The following is a 20,908-nucleotide window of genomic DNA, read 5'->3' as shown; positions in this document are numbered from 1 at the left end:
CCTACATTTTCATCCAAAATAGTTAAAAGGGTATTCTCATCTGGGCATTCACATTCAGTTTAATTAATCTGCCATATATAAACATTTCTTCAATTAGATGTTATTAAAAAAATGTTCCTTGCTTCCTCGGATACGGCCACCCCTGCTGGAGTGATTGCACAAAGACACAAAGCGTGTTTGTATATGAAATGTCTGGGAGTTACTGCGGGTCCCACAGCCGTCCTGTGGTAATGATTACTGAATCCTGGTGGTCAGGCAGGACTAAATAGTACATGTCTGGCCACCGCTGACAGAGTGTGGGGTGGTCGTATCCGAGGAAGCTATCTCGTTTCTAAGGGACAACATGGCTACATTTATGAGAAATTGTCTTCACACAGGAACATTTTTGTTTTTTTAAAAACAAATTAAATTAAATGTAAATGCTCAGATGGGAATACCCCTTTAAGAATAAGGATGTGTCGGTTGCTGAGAAGCAACAAATTGTGGACTGTTTAGGGCAATGCATTACTACAATCAACATTGCCAAGACATTTCATCGTGATCATCGCACAATACAAAGAAGTATGTAGCTGATTCACAGCACACACATGTTGAGGACTCTTTCCAACAGGCAATTACATCAGGTTGAAAGAGCAGCTGCAAAAATGCCTTGAAGCTGCTGGTGCCTCCAACGTCCACCGAACAACAAGAAACAAGGTTCTTCACAAGTTTGCAGCTGTGCGTAAGCCATCCTGTTGACCTCCTCTATCCACTGCACACAAGCAGAAACGGCTCCAGTGGGCCAAACAATACATGAAGAGTAACTTCAAAACTGTTTTGTTCACCAGTGTGTGCAGTGCAACGCTCAATGGTCCAGATCGAAGGAGTGGAGGATGGCTGGTTGATGGACACCTCATGCAAACACGGCTATGGCGCCAACAAGGAGGAGGTGGGGTAATGTTGTCTGGAATCATGGGGAGTGAGATTGTCAGCCACTTTAGGATCCCTGAAGGGGTTAAGATAAACTCCATAATGTATGTGGAGTTTCTCAAACAGCACTTCCTGCCATGGTTAAGAAGATGATAATGCACCATCTCACGATGCAAATAACACATCTGCATCTCTGGCTGCTATGGGCATAAAAGGGGACAAACTTATGGTATGGTCCCATGCTCCCCTGACCTCAACCCAATTGAGAACCTCTGGAGCATCATCAAAAGGAGTGTCTATGATAGCAGGAGGCAGTTCACATCTAAGCAACAGCTCTGGGAAGGTATTCTGTCCTAATGCAAAACAATAGAAGCAGAAACCATCCAAAAGAGAGAAAAGCTCCTTTCGAACTAGGGGTCTTATGTGCAAATATATATATATATATATATTTTAAATTACAATATTTAGAAAAAGAGAACGACACAAAAAATACATATTTTGTACAAGTCAATCAGTACGGTTATCATCCATCCAATATAATTATCATATATATATATTAGCCAACCTGTTAGGGGGCAAATACCACCTTGATATAATTTTATAGAAGCCTTCACTGTGGTTAAGACAGTTTAAACTCTTTACTACCTCATTTAAAGGACACCTGTCATCAGGCCTGTGTCACTATTTCTGTACCTCTACCTGTCGGAGCAGCTCACAAGGATCCCATCCCAGCCTTTATCTAGTCATTTCATACATTAATCATTGAAAAATCATCTTTTCTTTATTATGTAAATGAGGCTGGTCACATGGTCAGAGGCAGTGATGTCACCCCTGCTACCCCTCCCCTCTCCTCCCTCTTCTCATGACTATGTGTAATGTATAGTAAAGCATTGCTAGTGTGTGTACTGCATCTGCTGACATGCTGCATCCTCCTAATACACAGAGACACAGGCATCAGCTACACAAGTACCTGACACGTTCTGCTATAACATGGCTGCCTGGAACTGTTGTATCTCTCCTATACAAACACACAGACTGGAGGGGGTGTGGCCACCAGCACCAGGAAGCGCATCATTATACAGCCTCACATCATTATACAGGCTGTCAGTCAAGCACTGGGGGTGTGGCTGTACCTCCCACTCATGAATAAGCTGGACAGCTTGAATATGCTAATGACTCATTGGACATTTCACAGGTCATTTGTATACAGCTTTAGGACCTCATTGCTTGGATTTACAGGCATGTAGAGGGATAATGAAGGGATAGAGGCAATGCTCTCTAATGGTAGTTAATGAAAATATAGTTAGCTTAGGAGGGTTATTTTGCCTGACGGATTCCCTTTAATGAGGAAAGCCAGACTTTTACTGGAATGGTCTTCCCTATGTCCAATTCCCACTTTAGCATATAGGTTAGTTTGTTATTTAAATGGCTAACGGTGATCATGTTTCTGTATGCTATTGAAATTCCACTTTTAAATTTGTTTCCCGCATTCAGAAATGTTATAAATTTCTGCAAATTTGTATTGTCCGTAAATAGCTTTCCTCGTGCAGTAGCTGATCGTAAAAAGAATTCTATTCTTTTTATAGTTGAGGAACTCGCACTTAAGGATGTTATACTTTTGGTAAATCTCCTCAAAGTACATTAATATTTCTTCTTTAAAAATATCATCTACATGGATATTTGCATAGATCCACTTAGTCAATGACAAGTCTGGGATACATAAACTTAATACATCTAACCTGACCTCCTGTTTCCCCAGAGACAGCCCCTTTCTCTGTGAATGGTAAGAACGCCATGCCATTTACATCGTCCCTTGCAGTATCTAATATGGTCATGTTAATTAAGCTTTTCAGAGGGGTCTTCCTTAGTACCTCTTCTTCTATGGATATCCACTTTTTATGCTTTATATCTTTCCAAAAAAGTTTAATTGGTTCTATATGTATAGCATCATGATATCGCAACAAGTTCCGGTAAGCTGCTCCTCCTAGAAAATTAGGAGCATAAAGTGTGTCTTTAGGCAGCCTTGGGAGTTTCGCTTTCCAGATGTATCTATCAATGTGTTTTTGCAACCTTTTAATTTCTTCCTTTAGGAACATTAATGGAATACATCTCATATAGTAAAATTTTATGGGGACTATATTTATTTTGACTGCTGCTATTTTGTTTAGCCAGTTCAGGTGACATTTCTGCAGATAGTTTGGTATATTGTTTACTTTATTATCTAGTTCCATTTATTAATAATAGTTTACTTTTACTTTTATTAATTTTATAAGTGTCTTAAAAGTGGCAAGTGATTTAGCCTGAAATAATCTGCATAGAGAGCAATTATATATTCAGACTCTTTTTTACTTTTTACTTATCCCTTTTATGTATTTGTTCATTCTAATCACCTGTGCAAAAGATTCTATAAAAATACTGAATAAAAGGGGAGAGAGCGGACAGCCCTGGCGGACGCCATTAGCAATCATACATTTTTTGGAGCAAAACCCCAAACCGCTTATGAAGGCGGTGGGTCATCCGTAAAGTCTTAATAACATACTGATAAAGCCTAAGGGGAGTCAGAACTTCACCAATATCGCTTCCAGGAAACCTCATTTTAAGTAAATTCCGCTTCTAGTTCCTTTGCTTGTTGTAAATTTATACTAGGTAGGGATAGTGGGTCTAGAAAGGCATTTATAGGGTGTAGATCTGGTTTAAAAGCTTAAGGGCACATTCACATGGCCGTCTGCGGGGACGTACATGCGGCCGCAAATTTGCGGCCGCATGTACGTCCCCATAGACGGCAATATTGGCGCGGCGCAGATGCGGTGCCACACATGTGTGGCACCGATCCGGCCCGCACACCGCAAAAAGATAGAGCATGCTCTATCTTTTGGCGTGTGTGCGGCCGTGCGCCGCTATTCTCTATGGAGGGAGGAGGGGCTGCCTCCTCCTCCTCTCCAGCACACGGCGGTATGCCCGCACGGCGGGCATACCGCTGTGTGAATGTACCCTAACCTTGAGCCTCCAGATTATATAGACCAGAGCAGAAGTTTTGAAAGGGAACTACAATTTTGTGGGGGTCATAAGTAATTGAGCCATCTGGTGTTATGATCTTCTCTAATTTTCTGTTTGTAGTTTCTTTTCTAAACTTATTTGATAATAATTTGTTTCTATTCCTGTCCAATTCGAATTTGCATAATTTTTGACCCTATGCAATGACCCTCTGTATTCCTTCAGTGATAGAAGCCGTATTTTTTATGTAAATTTGTAACTATATCTGCAGTGTCTTTATGGTCCTATGTGCAAATATAACATCACCTATCAACATCAATATAACATCATCCATTTTTGACTTGAAAACTGTTTGATTTCAGTTTGAAAAACTCGCTAATGCTTATAATGTCACAAATGACATTTGTTCTTGATAAAAATTAAAACTCTGCTGCGCATAATAATAAGAACATGCATTTTGAGTGTTTTTTTTTAAAATATACTGTTATGATATGCATTTTGTTTAAAAACATTTCAATTACACTCGAATAGTTGATGCCTGGAAAATTACAATGACTGCAATTCATAAGGTAATTATTTGCATAATAATTTGGAACACAGTGTAAGCAGTATGAGCATAGAATATCTGGACCTACTAATATCCATGGACCAGATCAGGACGGAACTAAACACCAAAACGTTTTTCAAGACCGTAGTTTTTTTTATTTTTCAAGTTCGCATTATAGGAAATGGTTTACTAACATTACGTACAGTCAGTACAAAAGGATTCGAAAAATTTGTACTGACACAACCACCTATAGACAACAGACATTCTGAGAGAGCGCTTCCGACAAAAAAGATACCCACCCAAAATCCTGAAGGATGCATTTCATAGGACAAACGCACTCTCAGATAGACTGCCTCCGTCAGTCTTTAAAATCCTCCATACCGAGCACTGGTCACAATTTAAATTTCATCACAACCTATTCCACCAACCACAAAACGGTGAGATCCATCTTGGAAAAACACTGGACTATATTACAGAGAGATGCCTATTTGGCACGGTTGATACCAAAAGTCCCAAAATTCACTTTCAGAAGAGCACCTTAAAGACAGTATTGGCACCAACTAAAATGTATTTTCCAAAAAATTAGAAGAGTACATCTTCATCCACTCTAGGAACCACCATGTTCCCTATCCTCAAGGGCGCATACAGGTGCATCAGTGCAAAATATCTTAAATGCGAATCCATCCAACATAGATCCTGCACATTTACTTCATATACCACATCTGAGAGTTTTCTAAACTGTTATGTGGTTTACCTGTTTTAATGCCTGTATGTCTGCTACATATGTGGGATGTACCTCCCAACCATTTAGGGAACGTGTCAACACTCACCGCAGCAAGACCATGATAAACAGTGTCTGTAGACATTTTAAAACACATCACCACAGTGATTTCAATATGGCCAAGATTCTCTCTATAGAACAACATAGAATAGAACTTTTGGATTTTTAAATTAAACAGATTTACTTAGCCGTTCCCTGCGCGATCACCGTTCCGGAATGTCCGATAAGGATGAAGTCTGCCGCGATTCACAAAGATTGTGCGCCCGATTTCCTGCATGTGTCGCTTCCACTGGTCATTCCGCCGGAGTTCACCATCTTCTTCCCAGTGTATGCATTGCAGTGCATGGCTTGCAACACAATTTTAAAGTTAAATCCCGCGCTCAGTCGGAATCAGTCGGATTGTCTGACAGCCTGTCCCCTGATTTCTGTTGCATGAAAGCCGATGTGCCAAAATCCGATTGCGTATGTTACAACCCCCTTCTAAATTCCTGTCCCAGTGGCGCAATCCCCGACAACGTCGTAAAACCTGACGGAAATACGGCCACGGCACCTATAGTAAATAGGCCCCATTAGGTCCTTATGGTTTTAATGAAGCAATAGAACATACATGACCATCCATTAAGCAAAACACTAGCATACAGTATCCTTTTTAAAGTTTAATATTGGTTTCATTTACCATCACCTAATATCTTCCACTAAATACAACATTAGTATTTTGTACCTATATTCAATACAGGCAGGACAAGTACGTACAAGATAGGTTCTTTAGGCTTGTTCTTAAGTTGAATTTGTATGTAAGTCAGAACTGTATAATTTATAATTGTAACTCCAGGAAAAAAAAAATTGGTGTCTGTGACAATTGGATTTAAAAACTGTTGGATTGTCATAAGGATTAACAATAAAGCTTAATGGCAGACACCTTTCATAACTGTTATAGCTGTATATTGTAGCCTGTTCAGTAATGACCAATTTGTCCTTTTGTATCTAGGGGTCATCTGTAAGTCGGGTGTTCTTAAGTAAGGGACCGCCTGTACATAATGTACAGTATTAGTCACATTAGGTTTCATTACCATTGTATTCCCATTGCCTAGACAATCACCTCTGGCTTCTCTCTTCCTAAAGCTTGATCCTTCAAACAGAGAAAAAAAAATGCTCACAGAGAGCATTTAAGCTGAGACACACCCCATCAGGCTGCAACCCGCACTGCTGCCAGATGACTCTGCAGATTGATGAGTAAATTCTTCCCTCTCTATTCTCTATCACACCGCCCGTTTCTATTATAGCCTGCCTTAAGCTCACGGACTAACAAGCGACTGCTTTTACCCTTACATTCCAGCAAACCAGGCGCATGCGCGACCCTTAGGCTATATTCACACTGCCGTTGCCCGCCCGTACCGTACCGTAGCGGGCAACGCCAGTGTACAGGGAGAGGAGGAGGAGGTGAGTGCAGCTCACCCCCACCCCTCTCCATAGGAAGTAACGGCGCCGTACTACGGAGAAAGATAGGACAAGTCCTATCTTTTTCCGGGTACGGAGCGGTACGGTGCCGCACGTGTGCTGCACCGTACCGCTCCCGTAGGGCGCTGTGCGCCCATTGACGTCTATGGAGGACGTATATCGGCCGTATATACGTCGGCCGTATATACGTCCTCCATACGTCAGTGTGAATGTAGCCTTAGTCGGAGTAATGCTTTCCTACTTCCCTTGTAGAAATCTTCCACTCCATTCAGTGCGATCATCCATTAACACCTTTGCGAACAAGGACGAACTATATTGTCTTCGTGCTGCGAAGGGTGTATGGAGAGATCTCACAAGCTGAGCTCTCACCATACACAGTAAGCGACGCCATTTGGATGGATGATCGCGCCCCCTTGGATGTCATGGAGGGCGGGGATCGGTTGCCATGACAGCCTACAGTGTCGTTGAGACTCGTAGGCTTGCTATGTGCAATGATCTCTAATAGCCAGAAGATGGCAGGCTATTAGAAATCATTGTAATATTGCTATATACTGTAATATTGTAATATTGCTATATATATCAAAATATAATAATGATTATTACCGGCGTTTAACCCTGTAATGGAAAATAGCGCCCAAAGTCGAAAGTGCCCCTTTTTTGCCATTTTGAAAAATATAAAAAATTCTATAAAGTGATCAAAAGACCGTACAGTCCTCAAAATGATAGAAAAATGTCATCAAAAGTGTCAAAAATGACACCACCCACAGCTCTGTACCCTGAAATATGAAAAAGTTAGTAGTGCCAGAACATGGCAAAATGAAGAATTTTTTTGTACAGAAGGTTTTCATTTTTGTAACTGTTTGAAAACATTATAAAACCTATACAAATGTGTACCGACCCAAAGAATAAATTAGACATGTCATTTGTGGTGCACAGTGAAAGCTGTAAAATCTAAGCCCACAAGAATATGGTGCAAATGCGTTATTTCATCATTTTCAGCATTCAGAATGTTTTGGCTGCTTCCCAGTACACAGCATGGAATAATAAATACCAACTCTATGAAGTGCAATTTGTTAAACAGAAAACAAGCCCAAACACAGCTCTTTACATGGAAAAATAAAAAAGTTATAGATTTTTCAAGTTGGGGGGTTAAGGGGTTAATAATATTTTACATTTCATAATCTGATCCCTTCACTATATATTTACAAGCACATTATTTGTTTAGCATTGCATCTACAATCTCTGCAGAACCGTATGCAGAAGCGTATTGTTAAAGGGGTATTCCAGGAATCAGCATAATTCATATACAAGTGGGCACTCAAAATATAAGCTAATGTGTAATTAGCTGTTATTTAAAATTTTGCTCCCCTTAGCAAAAATTGCTGGTGACATAGACTGTAATGAAGAATTAAAATGCTACTGGCCCTTTAATCAGTCCGTTAATTTCCTCCGCGCGGTCCATCGCAGAAAAGAAGATGGCCGCTGGTCACATGTCCACATCACATGTCCTATACCTGCCTGGGCAGGGTCATGTGATCACCACTACGTTTGGCTGTTGTCGGTTGGTTGCAGTGCATCCAGTATGGTCAGTGTTGTGGTGATGGCAGTTACACATCATTACTATGGTAACAGAGCAAGAAAACCTGTTATATCATTACTGGGAGCAGGGCATAAGTGGTAGGAGGAGTTACTGAGAACTAAAGGATCATGGAACTTGTAGATTATAGTGGCGGCCATCTTCGAGATAACTCCACCTACTTTAGAGAGGCCATACATTTTGTAAATCATAAAATGATATTATTTTAGCTCCGTTTTGTGACTAATGACATTGAGTATTGTTGGATTCATTTATTTATATCATCAAGGGTTTTTGTGTCAGACGTTCATATTCCCGGAATACCCCTTTAAGCAACTAGACTGGTCAGTACAATATCTATGAAATGTCTATTTATGTTTGCTGTAAGTTTTTATAACATCCTTTTTAAATTGATGACTATTTTATGCATATGAATTTTCTTATGAATTTATTTATGGACTTAACATATGATTGCTATTTTATGCACATGTATTTATGGACTTTTTATATGAACCTTTTCATTGTCTTTTTATCCATTTTACTTAACTGGATTCTATTACTCTTTTCATAATAATGGTTTGTCTCCCTAATTGCATATTATGTAAATACGACTACACCCAACATTTTATTTAGTGTCATAATTCATTCTACATATAATTATTTTTTTTTACTATCTTCTCATTGTTACAGAACTGTTTATCGGACCTGACAAAGGGGTAATACAATCCCCGAAACGCGTTGTCCCTTGTCAATATATATGTGAAATAATAATAAATAATACATTTCTAATTGTATACATACAAATATGCTTGATACTACCTGTAATAAATATGGCCAAGGGGAAGGGGGCCTTATACAGTACTACTAAAATCCCCCACCTCCCTCTAACCTCATCACAATTAGATAACACTTTAGCTAGCTATGTTCTATCTCTATGGTCTATCTCAGCCCAATGGCAATTACACACTTGGATTCATTATCTTCAAGGGATCATAGTGGTCCAATTACAGATGCTCTAGCACCCTTGGGTCCAGAGAAATAAATATCTCTGGATAAGGCCATAGCAGGTTTGGTATCAAATCAAATCGAGGGATTCATCCGGATCCAATGATACCTGAACCATGACCCTATGACTTCCCCTACAGAAGCTATGACTTCTCCAGGTTTCTGGACGTAATACCAGGTAGGAGGGACCCCTGACCGCTCCAAGGGGTGGATAGAGGGGTGTCTGCACCTGATATAATCAGACACCTCTGAGGCCACATCATCTTTGTCTGGGCACCCATTTTACCATCAAGTGCAGAAGAAGATCTTAAGGTCTGGACTATCAGGTTCCATTAGGCCGACATACAAGGTAACTAACTTACTGAACTGCTGATACTAGTAGTGCTACCTTTGTATTTTGTACTCTGCTTAACTGTAAATATATCTAGGGGCTAGTGAAAGGGGTCTCATAGCCATTCAGGGCTGGAATTTATTGTTGTGCCATATCCAGAAGTTGTGTGGACAACTTTAAATCTCTTCCTGCGTCTCTCAGAACCCGTGCATTCTCGGAGTGTCTATAAAAGGATAACTAAGTGATCTTGCGTACATTTCAGGGGTCAGAAACACGATTTCCTTCACACTACCCTGTTTCTATATGACATTAAAGGGGTTGTCCGAGAGTTACGAAAAAAACATGTGCTTAAAAAATAAAGATGTACTTACCTTCCGACGCCCTTCTGGGTGTCCCACGCTGCTTTCGGTCCAGTCCACGCGCCATGTAAACAAACATGGGCGTTGGAGAAGTGCTGGATTCAGCTTCACGCCCACCGTAAGCTGGCCGGATAGTTGTCGGGTCCGGCCAGAAGCTGAATTCAGCACTGCTCCGTAGGCCATGTTTGTTTACATGGCGCACGGACCAGAGAGACAGCAGAACAGGGCACAAGGAGGGCGTCCAAAAGTAAGTGCATCTTCATTTTTTTAAGCAGCCCCCTCCCAGCCACCTTTTCATTCTTTCATAAATCTTGTACAACCCCATTAAGTAGCCCAAAGGTTATGTGGGCATTAGTGAATGAAAGAGGAATGGGATCCTGAGTTGATGACAACCAAGTCCGAGGTCACGTGGAAAGCTTTGGAAGGGAATAGCCTTGTTAAGTACTTGGAAATCTTCACCCCAAAATAATTGATGCCTCATGGTGGCAAAAAAAGGAACCTGGAGATTACAGTGAACACCACAGAAGCTGGCAATGAAATCTTAAGAGCCTCAGATTTCTTCATGTTAACACGGAAGTTAGATCAGTGGCCAAAAGCACTCATTTCAGTCATCAAAATAGGAAGTGAAGAGTCAGTAATATAGACTAGGAGATATTCTGCAAAAGCCAAACATTTGTATTCTGCTCCCACTATGTGTATACACCTAATTTCCCCTAATAGACCCCTGACGTGCACCATTGTGAATAGAGCATGGGGTCGAGAAGGTGCGATTAATTTTATGTTGGGCAGATGGATTAATGTACAAGAATAGAATCCTGTCAATAGCCTTCTCACCATCCAATGAAAGGATCATCAATGACAGGATCATCATGGGTATATTGTGGGTCTGGGCATGATGGATAATGTCTCGGGTCTTTAGAGTATTGTCAAGGGCCTCCCTGACTTGCACGAATCCCACCTGGTCCTGGTGAATGAGTGAAGGTAAGAGAGAGTTTAACCTAGCAAAAATCATAAGATCCATGTTCAGTAAGGAAATAGGTCAGTAGCTAGAACACAGTTGAGGATCTTTGACAGGCTTAGGGATGACCACGACATGTGCAGAAGTGGCCTGTTGAGGGAAGGGGAAATCAGGAGCATTGAACGCCTGTAGCAAAATGGAGCTAAGTTCATGTAAGAAATGCTTATAAAGTTCCCCAGTAAATCTGTCTAGGCCAGAGTTTTCCTTTCAGGCAGGGCTTTCACTACCAATGAAAGATCTGTAGGATTAAAGGAAACCTACCATTTGTAGTGGCAGGTTTGCGATGGCAATACCGGGCATCAGCTCAGGGTGAGCTGGTGCCGGAGCTTATTTTAGTTAGTGTTTTAAACCGCGGTATCGCGGTTTAAAACACTTTTTAAACATTATAGCTGGCACAGGCAGGTACGCGCTCGGCGCATACCATGCACGCGGCTCTCATTCACTTCCTATGTAGCCGCGTGCACGGTAAGCGCCGAGCGCGTACCTGCCTGCGCCGGCTATAAAGTTTAAAAAGTGTTTAAAACCGCGATACCGCGGTTTAAAACACTAACTAAAATAAGCTCTGGCACCAGCTCACCCTGAGCTGGTGCCCGGTATTGCCATCTGAAACCTGCCACTACAAGTGGTAGGTTTCCTTTTAGGATTCCTCAGGTTTGAGGAGAACAGGCCTGCTGAGAGTGAGGGTAGATTTTAGAGGTTGGTGTAAAAGAAATGAAATGTAGGAAGAATGTGTGATCAATGTTGATAATGTATGTTTTGTCCAAGTTATTATCCATGTGTTAGTAACTACGATACTGCATTGTATGCAAACTTTGCACCACAGGGACAGTATCCCATGCCTGGGTTGGCAGCTCATATTCATTTGTTGAAAAATTCTATAAAATATTTATGATAAAAGAAATGAAATGTAAAAGTACTTCTAAAGGCTCCAGCTAACATCCAGGCCATTTGTTCCTTTATTCATAGAACTTTCTACAGTACACTTTTATCATGCTGCCAAATTCAGAAATTAGCAAATGTTTAACCTCCAGTCTGACAGCTTGGAGTTTGCGCGGTACAGGGGGGAGAGGGCCTCTATGTGCCTTAACTCAAGGGAAGAGATCTTCTCAAGTGCTTTGTGTGGGGTGTGAGCTTTTTTTTTAAGGCGAGAGCCATGGTTGATGAGGACACTTCGTATGGAGCCCTTGAAGGTCTCCCATCGAACCAAGGTAGAGGCAGGGTCTCCAACATGGTCCGGGGCAAAATGAGCGATGGTGCAGGAGATCTCATCAATAAAGACTGCGTCTAGGAGTAAAGACTCATTAAGCCTCATTAAAACTCCATGCCCACTCCTTCCGATTTAAGAAGAGGAGTCTGAAAGAGTAACAGACAGGGGCATTGTCAGGCAAGAAGATATTTCCAATGGAGCTAGAAGTAAGTGGGGGAAGCGAGTTGAGTCAGGACATAATTAACCTTCTATAAACCCCATGTGGAGAGGAATAAAAACTGAAATAACTGAGGGATTCTGCAGTCTCCAAGTTTCGCATAGTTTAATATGTAGTACCGATTGTTTCAGCTTCCACATTGCAGAATAGGCTATACTACTCTACCAGACAAGTTATCCAGCATGGGATCCTTTCTGTATTCTGTCAAATTGTTGGTACTGAAGGTGGAGGTCTGGTAGAGCCAGGAACAAGCAGTGTGAGGAGTGCGCCACAACCACGCAGGTAGAAGGGACAAAAATCTAACGTAAAGAGCTGTGAAGGCTTGTTTTCTGCATAACAAATTGCAATTCATAGTGACGGTATTTATTCTTCCACGCCGTGTACTAAAGTGGAACCTGGGGGTTCATGAGCCCAGGCTGTGGAGTGAGGCGGGTTGCTGAGGCACTGTACAGGTCTCCTAGGAAGGAGAGACTGTAGGATCAGGCATTGGCCCAGGGAAGTGCAGCTGGTGCAGCTTCATCAGTAGCCACAAGACCTGCAGGATTGGGGTAAATGTTGGCTGGTAATCCACAGCTGCATATTTTAGTGTGAGCTGGGGAATCTGGGACACAGACAGTATGGCCACATTGAACTGGTGCCACGCTGGAAGATCGGAGAGTTTGAGGCCGGGGAGGTGTGATACAGAAGGCAGGACATGGTTCTGAGTGTGTCAGCAGGACCTTGATTGTGAAGATCGTCATTACAGAAGTATTCCAGAGTCGGCCATCTTGGCGACGTGGAGGAGGCAAAGGCACAGACTTATCCATTGCACCAAATTGATCCAGAAAAAGTTTTCCAATATCCCTCCTGGTCTCTGCAGGGTCTTGTGCAGCCAAACCTAACCTTAACCCACACCATATTATACTTCACTGATACAGTGAGAAATCACATAGATGAAGCTCTGCACAGATGCTCCAGTGCTTCATATTATTTTTTAAAATACCTGTACTGTGAGATGCTGTCCTTCGTGGATCAATAAACTAAGTGGCAATGTGATAAGACTGAATACTGTCATAACTCTGCCATTTTATGGATGGGGATAGATTTCTGATAAGGTTAATAGCATTTCCATGGCTTACCATTTCAAGAATGCAGTATAGAAATTTTCATAAATGTATATTAGTAAGTTACCCAAGATCCTGCCCTCACACATTACTAAAATAAAGTTGAAATAAAAGCGCCCTATCAGTTTAAGATATCTGGGAAATATTGTTATGAAAAACACCTACAGTGACCAAGCCAGCATCAGAACATTGACCAATAACAGACTGTGGCCAGATCTGATTAATAACATTAACTGTTATCAGCAATTGGCCTAATAAACCACTACCAGTATATTGTCAAGCCGCGTAATACCTTCTAGTTTTTGTTTCTTTCATGGCATGAAATACAAAAAGAAGCCTTTATAGTTTCAAAAAGAAATGAATCATGACATGACATACTGTACTTTTTACCACTTTTTTTCAGCTTAAAAGCCATCTTACCTATTATGTTCCATAAGTTGTTTTACTGTGTTTAAGTAAATATCCAATGACAATTCATGTTGAAGCATCTCTATGGCTGCTGTGAAAAAAAGATATATAATATTCTCATGTGTACGTCTGCTTTTGGTTTTGCAGACACAGGTTAATAGCAATGAGTCAGTAATTTCAAGCTGTAAAGTTATTATTGTAACCTGTAACCTGTTGTAAATTAATTTCGGTAAAATGAATAATTGTAACAACTGTTAGGTCACATTGTTCCCTATACCCCTCCATTATTTCATTGCGGGATGTAGTTTGCAAACTAGGGGCACTTGTAGGTTTTATGTTTTTTATTTAGGTTTTTCTATATCCCCTCTAAGTCTCTGGAATTGTTAGCAGATCCTTTATAATTCTCCAAGTTCTTTATTTATTTATTTTTATTATTTATTTATATTCCAAGTGCTTTATCGTTCCGGAGCCCTGCTGGGTTTCTGGTTGCATTTAAGATCACATGTTGGGTCTTTCTTGCGTCAGGAAATATGGCTTCCTAATCAGAGAGCTGACATTTTACAGTTGCAGAAACGGGGCATCACATAATGGGCACTGAACTTTCCAGAAATAATTGCAATTTCGATCTTGGACTCCATTGCACATCATATTTGGAAACCACCATTATGTTCCAAATGCTCATTTCACCACGTGTATTACACTACACCACATATTACACCTTGCTAAATTCCCTAAGGGGTGTACATTCAACAATTAGGGTCACTTTTCAGGTTTTCCTCTGTTTTGGTACAACTAGGGCTCTCCAAATCCTGACACATGAGAAGGATTTCTGTCAAATTTGGCTTCTAAAAGACAAACATCCCTCTTTTCCTCTACTGTGTGACCATACAGCATTTTATATGCACATGTGGGGTACTTCTACACTCATGAGAAATAGTTTTACACCTTTGTCAGGGTTATTTCATATATTATCCCTTGTGGCTTACAAAAATTAGGGATAAAAGTGACATTTATAGGAAAATTTTCACTTTTTAAATTTTTAGGGCCTAATTGAATCATTCACCTGTAGGGGCAAATACATACACTCACCGGCCAATTTATTAGGTACACCATGCTAGTAACGGGTTGGACCCCCTTTTGCCTTCAGAACTGCCTCAATTCTTCGTGGTTTAGATTCAACAAGGTGCTGGAAGCATTCCTCAGAGATTTTGGTCCATATTGGATTGAGATTTGGTGACTGTGGAGGCCATTTGTGTACAGAGAACTCATTGTCATGTTCAAGAAACCAGTCTGAGATGATTCCAGCATTATGACATGGCGCATTATCCTGCTGAAAGTAGCCATCAGATGTTGGGTACATTGTGGTCATAAAGGGATGGACATGGTCAGCAACAATACTCAGGTAGGCTGTGGCGTTGCAACGATGCTCAATTGGTACCAAGGGGCCCAAAGAGTGCCAAGAAAATATTCCCCACACCATGACACCACCACCACCAGCCTGAACCGTTGATACAAGGCAGGATGGATCCATGCTTTCATGTTGTTGATGCCAAATTCTGACCCTACCATCCGAATGTCGCAGCAGAAATCGAGACTCATCAGACCAGGCAACGTTTTTCCAATCTTCTACTGTCCAATTTCGATGAGCTTGTGCAAATTGTAGCCTCAGTTTCCTGTTCTTAGCTGAAAGGAGTGGCACCCGGTGTGGTCTTCTGCTGCTGTAGCCCATCTGCCTCAAAGTTCGACGTACTGTGCGTTCAGAGATGCTCTTCTGCCTACCTTGGTTGTAACGGGTGGAGATTTGAGTCACTGTTGCCTTTCTATCAGCTCGAACCAGTCTGCCCATTCTCCTCTGACCTCTGGCATCAACAAGGCATTTCCGCCCACAGAACTGCCGCTCACTGGATGTTTTTTCTTTTTCGGACCATTCTCTGTAAACCCTAGAGATGGTTGTGCGTGAAAATCCCAGTAGATCAGCAGTTTCTGAAATACTCAGACCAGCCCTTCTGGCACCAACAACCATGCCACATTCAAAGGCACTCAAATCACCTTTCTTCCCCATACTGATGCTCGGTTTGAACTGCAGGAGATTGTCTCGACCATGTCTACATGCCTAAATGCACTGAGTTGCTGCCATGTGATTGGCTGGTTAGAAATTAAGTGTTAACGAGCATTTGGACAGGTGTACCTAATAAAGTGGCCGGTGAGTGTATATTACACATTGAAAAATTCTCTAAGGGGTGTGCATTCAAAAATAAGGGTCACTTTTCGGATTCGTATCTGTTTTATACCACTAGGGTTCTCCAAATGCAGGTAAAACATTTCTTTCAAATTTGGCTTCTAAAAGGCAAACATCCCTCTTTCCTTCTACTGTGCGCCCATACAACATTTTATATGCACATGTGGGGGTACTTCTACACTAGAGAGAAATAGGTTTACACATTTTGGGGGGTTATTACATTTTTTATCTTATGTGGCTATAAAAAATAAGGGGTAAAATTACCTTTATAGGAAAATTTTCGTCTTTATCCAAATTAAATGAAACACCTTTATGGACAAATACACATATTACACCTTACTAAATTCTCTAAGGGATGTACTTTCCAAAATGGTGACAGTTGTTGGGGTTCCCCTCTCTTTTGGTACCACTACAGCTCTCTAAATGCATCCTGACACATGTAAAGGATGTCTGTCAAATTTGGCTTCTAAAAGAAAAACACCCCTCTTTCCTTTCTGAGCTTCACTGCGTACCCATACAACATTTTATTTGCATGTGCGGGACAATTTTATACTCGGGAGAAATGCTAGTACACATTTTTTGGGGTTGTTTCATCTTTAATTCCTTATGGGATACAAAAATTAGCCGTAAAAGTGACTTTTTTGGGCAAATTTTCATCTTTTTCCTTTTAGGGACCTAATTGAAGCAAACACCTGTAGGGGCAAATACACATATTACACCTTGCTAAATTCTCCAAAGGTTGCACTTTCCAAAATGGTGACACTTGTTGGGGTTACCACCCTCTGTTTTGGTACCACTAGGGCTCTCCAAATGTATTCTGACACATGTAAAGGATGTCTGTCAAATCTGGCTTCTCAAAGGCCAAATTCACTTCTAAACCCTACTGTGTACCCATACAACACTTTATATGCACAAGTGGTGCAATTCTGTGCTTAGGAGAAATAGTTTTACACATTTATGGGGGTTGTTTCATCTTTTATCCCTTGTGGCTTACAAAAATTTGGGGTAAAAGTGACTTTTTTGAGACAATTTTCACCTTTTTCCTTTTTGGGGCCTACTTGAATCAAACACCTGTTGTGGCAAATACACAAATTACAACTGGCTAAACTCTCCAAGGGGTGTACTTTCCTCTGTTTTGGTACCATTAGGGCTCTCCAAATGCATCCTGACACATGAAAACATTTTCAGCCATATTTGCCCTCCAAAAATGCAACAACGCTCTTTCCCTTCCAAGTGCCCCCCTGTGCCCGTACAGCAGGGTACAGGGACAAAATGGGTATTGGCATACACAGGAGGAATTGCACTAAACATTGTAAAATGCATTTTCCTTTTTAACCCATTGTGAAGGTGCAAATTTTAGTGTTCAATGAATCTATTGTAAGATAAAATTACATTTCTGTAATTTCACTTTCATTTATTTTTTATCCTCATGAAACGCTCATAGGGTTAACAAAATTCCCAAAGGTTGTTTTGAATATTTTGTGGGGTGTAGTTTCTAAATTTGTGTCATTTCTGGGGGGGGTTCTGTCATGTGGGCCTTATAAAGTCACTTCTAAAACCCTCCAAAAGTAGGTTTTGATGATTTTCGTGAAAATCAGAAAAATTGCACCTAAAGTTATAAGCCTCCTAACATCCTAAAGAAAGGAAAAGATGTTTGAAAAATGATGCCACGTATGGAAAATGTTAGTTATCAAGTTATTAAAAATTTTGAATTTGGAACTTCACCAAATTTCCATTTATTTCATAAATAAATACTAAACATATTGCTTAAGTTTCTCAACCAACATGAAGTACAATGTGTCACAAAAAAAACAATCTTGACTCCTTAAGGACGCAGCCATTTTGTAACTTAAGGATCAGTCACATTTTTTGTATTCTGAATTGCGTCACTTTATATGGTTATAACTTTTGAACACTGTTACTTATCTAGACGATTCTGAGATCCTTTTTTCCTCACATGTTGTACTTCATTTTAGTGGTAAATTTTGGTTGATAAGTTTTGCATTTATTTACAAAAAAAAAGAAAAAATGATGATTTTTTTGAAAAATTTGCCATTGTCGAAATTCGAAATCATTGCGTTTTCAGGCTGATAGATTTACCACCTAAAAAAGTTGCTGAATACATTTCCCATATGTCTACTTTACATTTTCATAATTTTTAAAATATATCTGGATAATTTATTTTGATGTCGCGCGGGTTACAAATCGAACATAGATTTTCCGTATTTTCAGAATTGATTATTTTGGGGCTAAATCCCGTTTTGAATGAAATTTTACATATTTAGCATCAAAAATTCCCTATATAACCAACCCATTTTCAAATCTGCACCCCTCAAGTTTTCATAAACAGCTTTTAGGAAGATTTTTAACCCCTTGAGATCTTCATAGTAATGAAATCAAAATGGAGGTGAAATTTAGAATGGTCAAATTGTGCCGGTTTACACATTTCCAAAAGGTAAAAACAGAAAACCCACCATACAATTTGTTCTACAATTTCTCCTGAGTACAGAGACCCCCCACATATGGCCGTTACTTGTTTTCTAGGCGCACAGCGAGGTGCAGGAGGGAAGGAGCGCCCTGCAATTGCCAGGATTTTAGTTTCCTCATTAGCCCCTTTTGTAGGCTATACAATTTTTGCTTTTTCGTTATTGGGGCCATGTGACGGCATTTTTTTTGCGGGATGAGATGCTTTTTCCAGTGTTACAATTTTGGGGTTGGTATCCCCTACTGTTGAAAATGTAGAACTTTTTTTGAGGGCAGGAGTAAAAGTAATCAATTCTGTACTGGATTTTTTGTGTTCACTGTTTAGCCTAATAATCATGTTATCTTTATTCTTTGAGTCGATATGATTACGGGGATACCAGACATGAATATTTTTTCATACGTTTTACTAATTTGCCAAATAAAACCCTAATGTGGGAAAAATCTATCATTTTTGCATTGCCGTCTTCCAAGTGGGATAACATTTTTACTTTTTTGGCTACTAAGCTGGTTGATGGCTTGTTTTTTGCGAGACATGTTGTACTTTGCACCAGTATCACACTTTTTATTGCATTTTTTGTGGGGTTCAATAAGTAAAAATCACAGTTTTTGCGGGTTTTTAACAGTTTTTTTTTTAACGCCGTTCATCGTGCGGGTTCAATAATTACTTCGTTTTATTCTACGGAGTGTTACGGACGTTATATGTCTCTTTATATGTTATGGGGCTTATGGGCATTTTTAGTGATTACTTTATTTTTTTTATTGAAAAACATTTATTTTTTACTTTTTGACTATTTCCACCATGGACATGAACAAGCAATCATCTGATTGCTTGTTCATGATAATATCCTGCAATACTCATGTATTGCAGGGTATTAGCAGTGTCAGCCTATGCACATGATGTCATAGATGTCATCTTTCAGGCACTGCCTTCAGGCATCTCTGGGGTCATGATCGGACCCCAAAGATGCCGTAGAAACAATCGGCGTGGGGGAAAGACCCCCGGAAGGTATGTTAGATGCATTTAACGGGTGTTACACTGGGGTGCCGGCTATATGTTACAGCCGGCACTCCGTGTTTCCCGATGGCGGTACGGCTCAGATCTTGAGCTGAACCTGCATCAGCTCAGCGTCCGATATATCGGACGTTGAGCGTTAACAGGTTAAAACCAACTGGATATGTTAAAGCGTTCCAAAGTCATAACCACTTAAAATAGACACATGTGAGATTTTTAAAAATGGGCCGTGTTAGGAAGGTGAAAAGTGGCTTCGGCGTTAAGTAATTATTTCTTACAGTGAATGATACACAGTATTAAAAATGTATAAATAAATTCATTGCTGCTGGTGCGTGACAGTATTCAGAATCTAAAGTTTACTACTATGTATGTCTACATTAGAAATCTGTGGGTCTCAGCTGGAAAAACAATAGGTTGCACTGCTGGTGTACAGTAATTTTTTAAATACTGACAGATAAATATATCTGTCAATAAGAACTAAAAACATTTTTTTTATATACAGGCAGTCCCCGGGTTACATACAAGATAGGGTCTGCAGGTTTGTTCTTAAGTTGAATTTGTATGTAAGTCAGAACTGTATATTTTATCATTGTAATCCCAGCCAGAACATTTTTGGCCTCTGTGACAATTGGATTTTAAAAATGTTGGGTTGTCATAAGAATCAATATTAACACTAAAGCTTCATAACAGACACCTCTGATAACTGTTATAGCTGTTTATTGTAGCCTGGGACTAAAGTACAATAAATTACCAATATTAAGAGGTCCGTTTATAACTAGGGGTCGTATGTAAATCGAGTGTTCTTAAGTAGGGGACCGCCTGTATATATCTCCCCCATTGTATTTATTATTGGATTATTGGGCATTTATTATGTATGTATGTGTATATATATATATATTATTATTATTTATAGAGCACCATAAATTCCATGGTGATGTACAGTAAGAGAAAAACAAATGCACGGAGGACCCTGCCCAGGTTCAAAATCTATATGGGAGGGAAGATGGAGACACGAGGTGAGGGAGCAGAGCAGTGCGCTTAACGTGCGTTGTAAGCGAACCTGAACAGGTGGGTTTTGAGGTTAAGTTTAAAGGTTTGGAAAGTGGGAGACAGTCTGACACATTTTGATAGAGATTTCCAGAGTATAGGAGATGCACGGGAGAAGTCCTGGATGCGGTTGTGAGAAGAGCGGATGGTAACAGATTGAAGCTGAAGGTCTTGTGAGGAACAGAGATTACGTGTGTGGCGATATTGGCTGAT

General features: G+C 40.3%; 1 protein-coding gene across 10 annotated transcripts in view; it reads right to left on the bottom strand.

Moving 5' to 3' along the window:
* The window catches only part of TEX11 (testis expressed 11), a 285,428-nt gene that overhangs the window by 124,886 nt on the left and 139,634 nt on the right, over positions 1-20,908 (bottom strand). For 9 of the 10 annotated variants that reach the window (XM_072125893.1, XM_072125894.1, XM_072125897.1 and 6 more), the window contains one exon: positions 13,926-14,004. In XM_072125893.1, the coding sequence (XP_071981994.1) occupies positions 13,926-14,004 (79 nt within the window). The remainder of the gene's footprint in view (positions 1-13,925; positions 14,005-20,908) is intronic. The other variant, XM_072125891.1, reaches the window with a different exon arrangement.

This window comes from Engystomops pustulosus, chromosome 9, assembly GCF_040894005.1.
Source record: "Engystomops pustulosus chromosome 9, aEngPut4.maternal, whole genome shotgun sequence".
NCBI lineage: Eukaryota > Metazoa > Chordata > Amphibia > Anura > Leptodactylidae > Engystomops > Engystomops pustulosus.
This window is presented reverse-complemented; position numbering and strand designations above follow the sequence as displayed.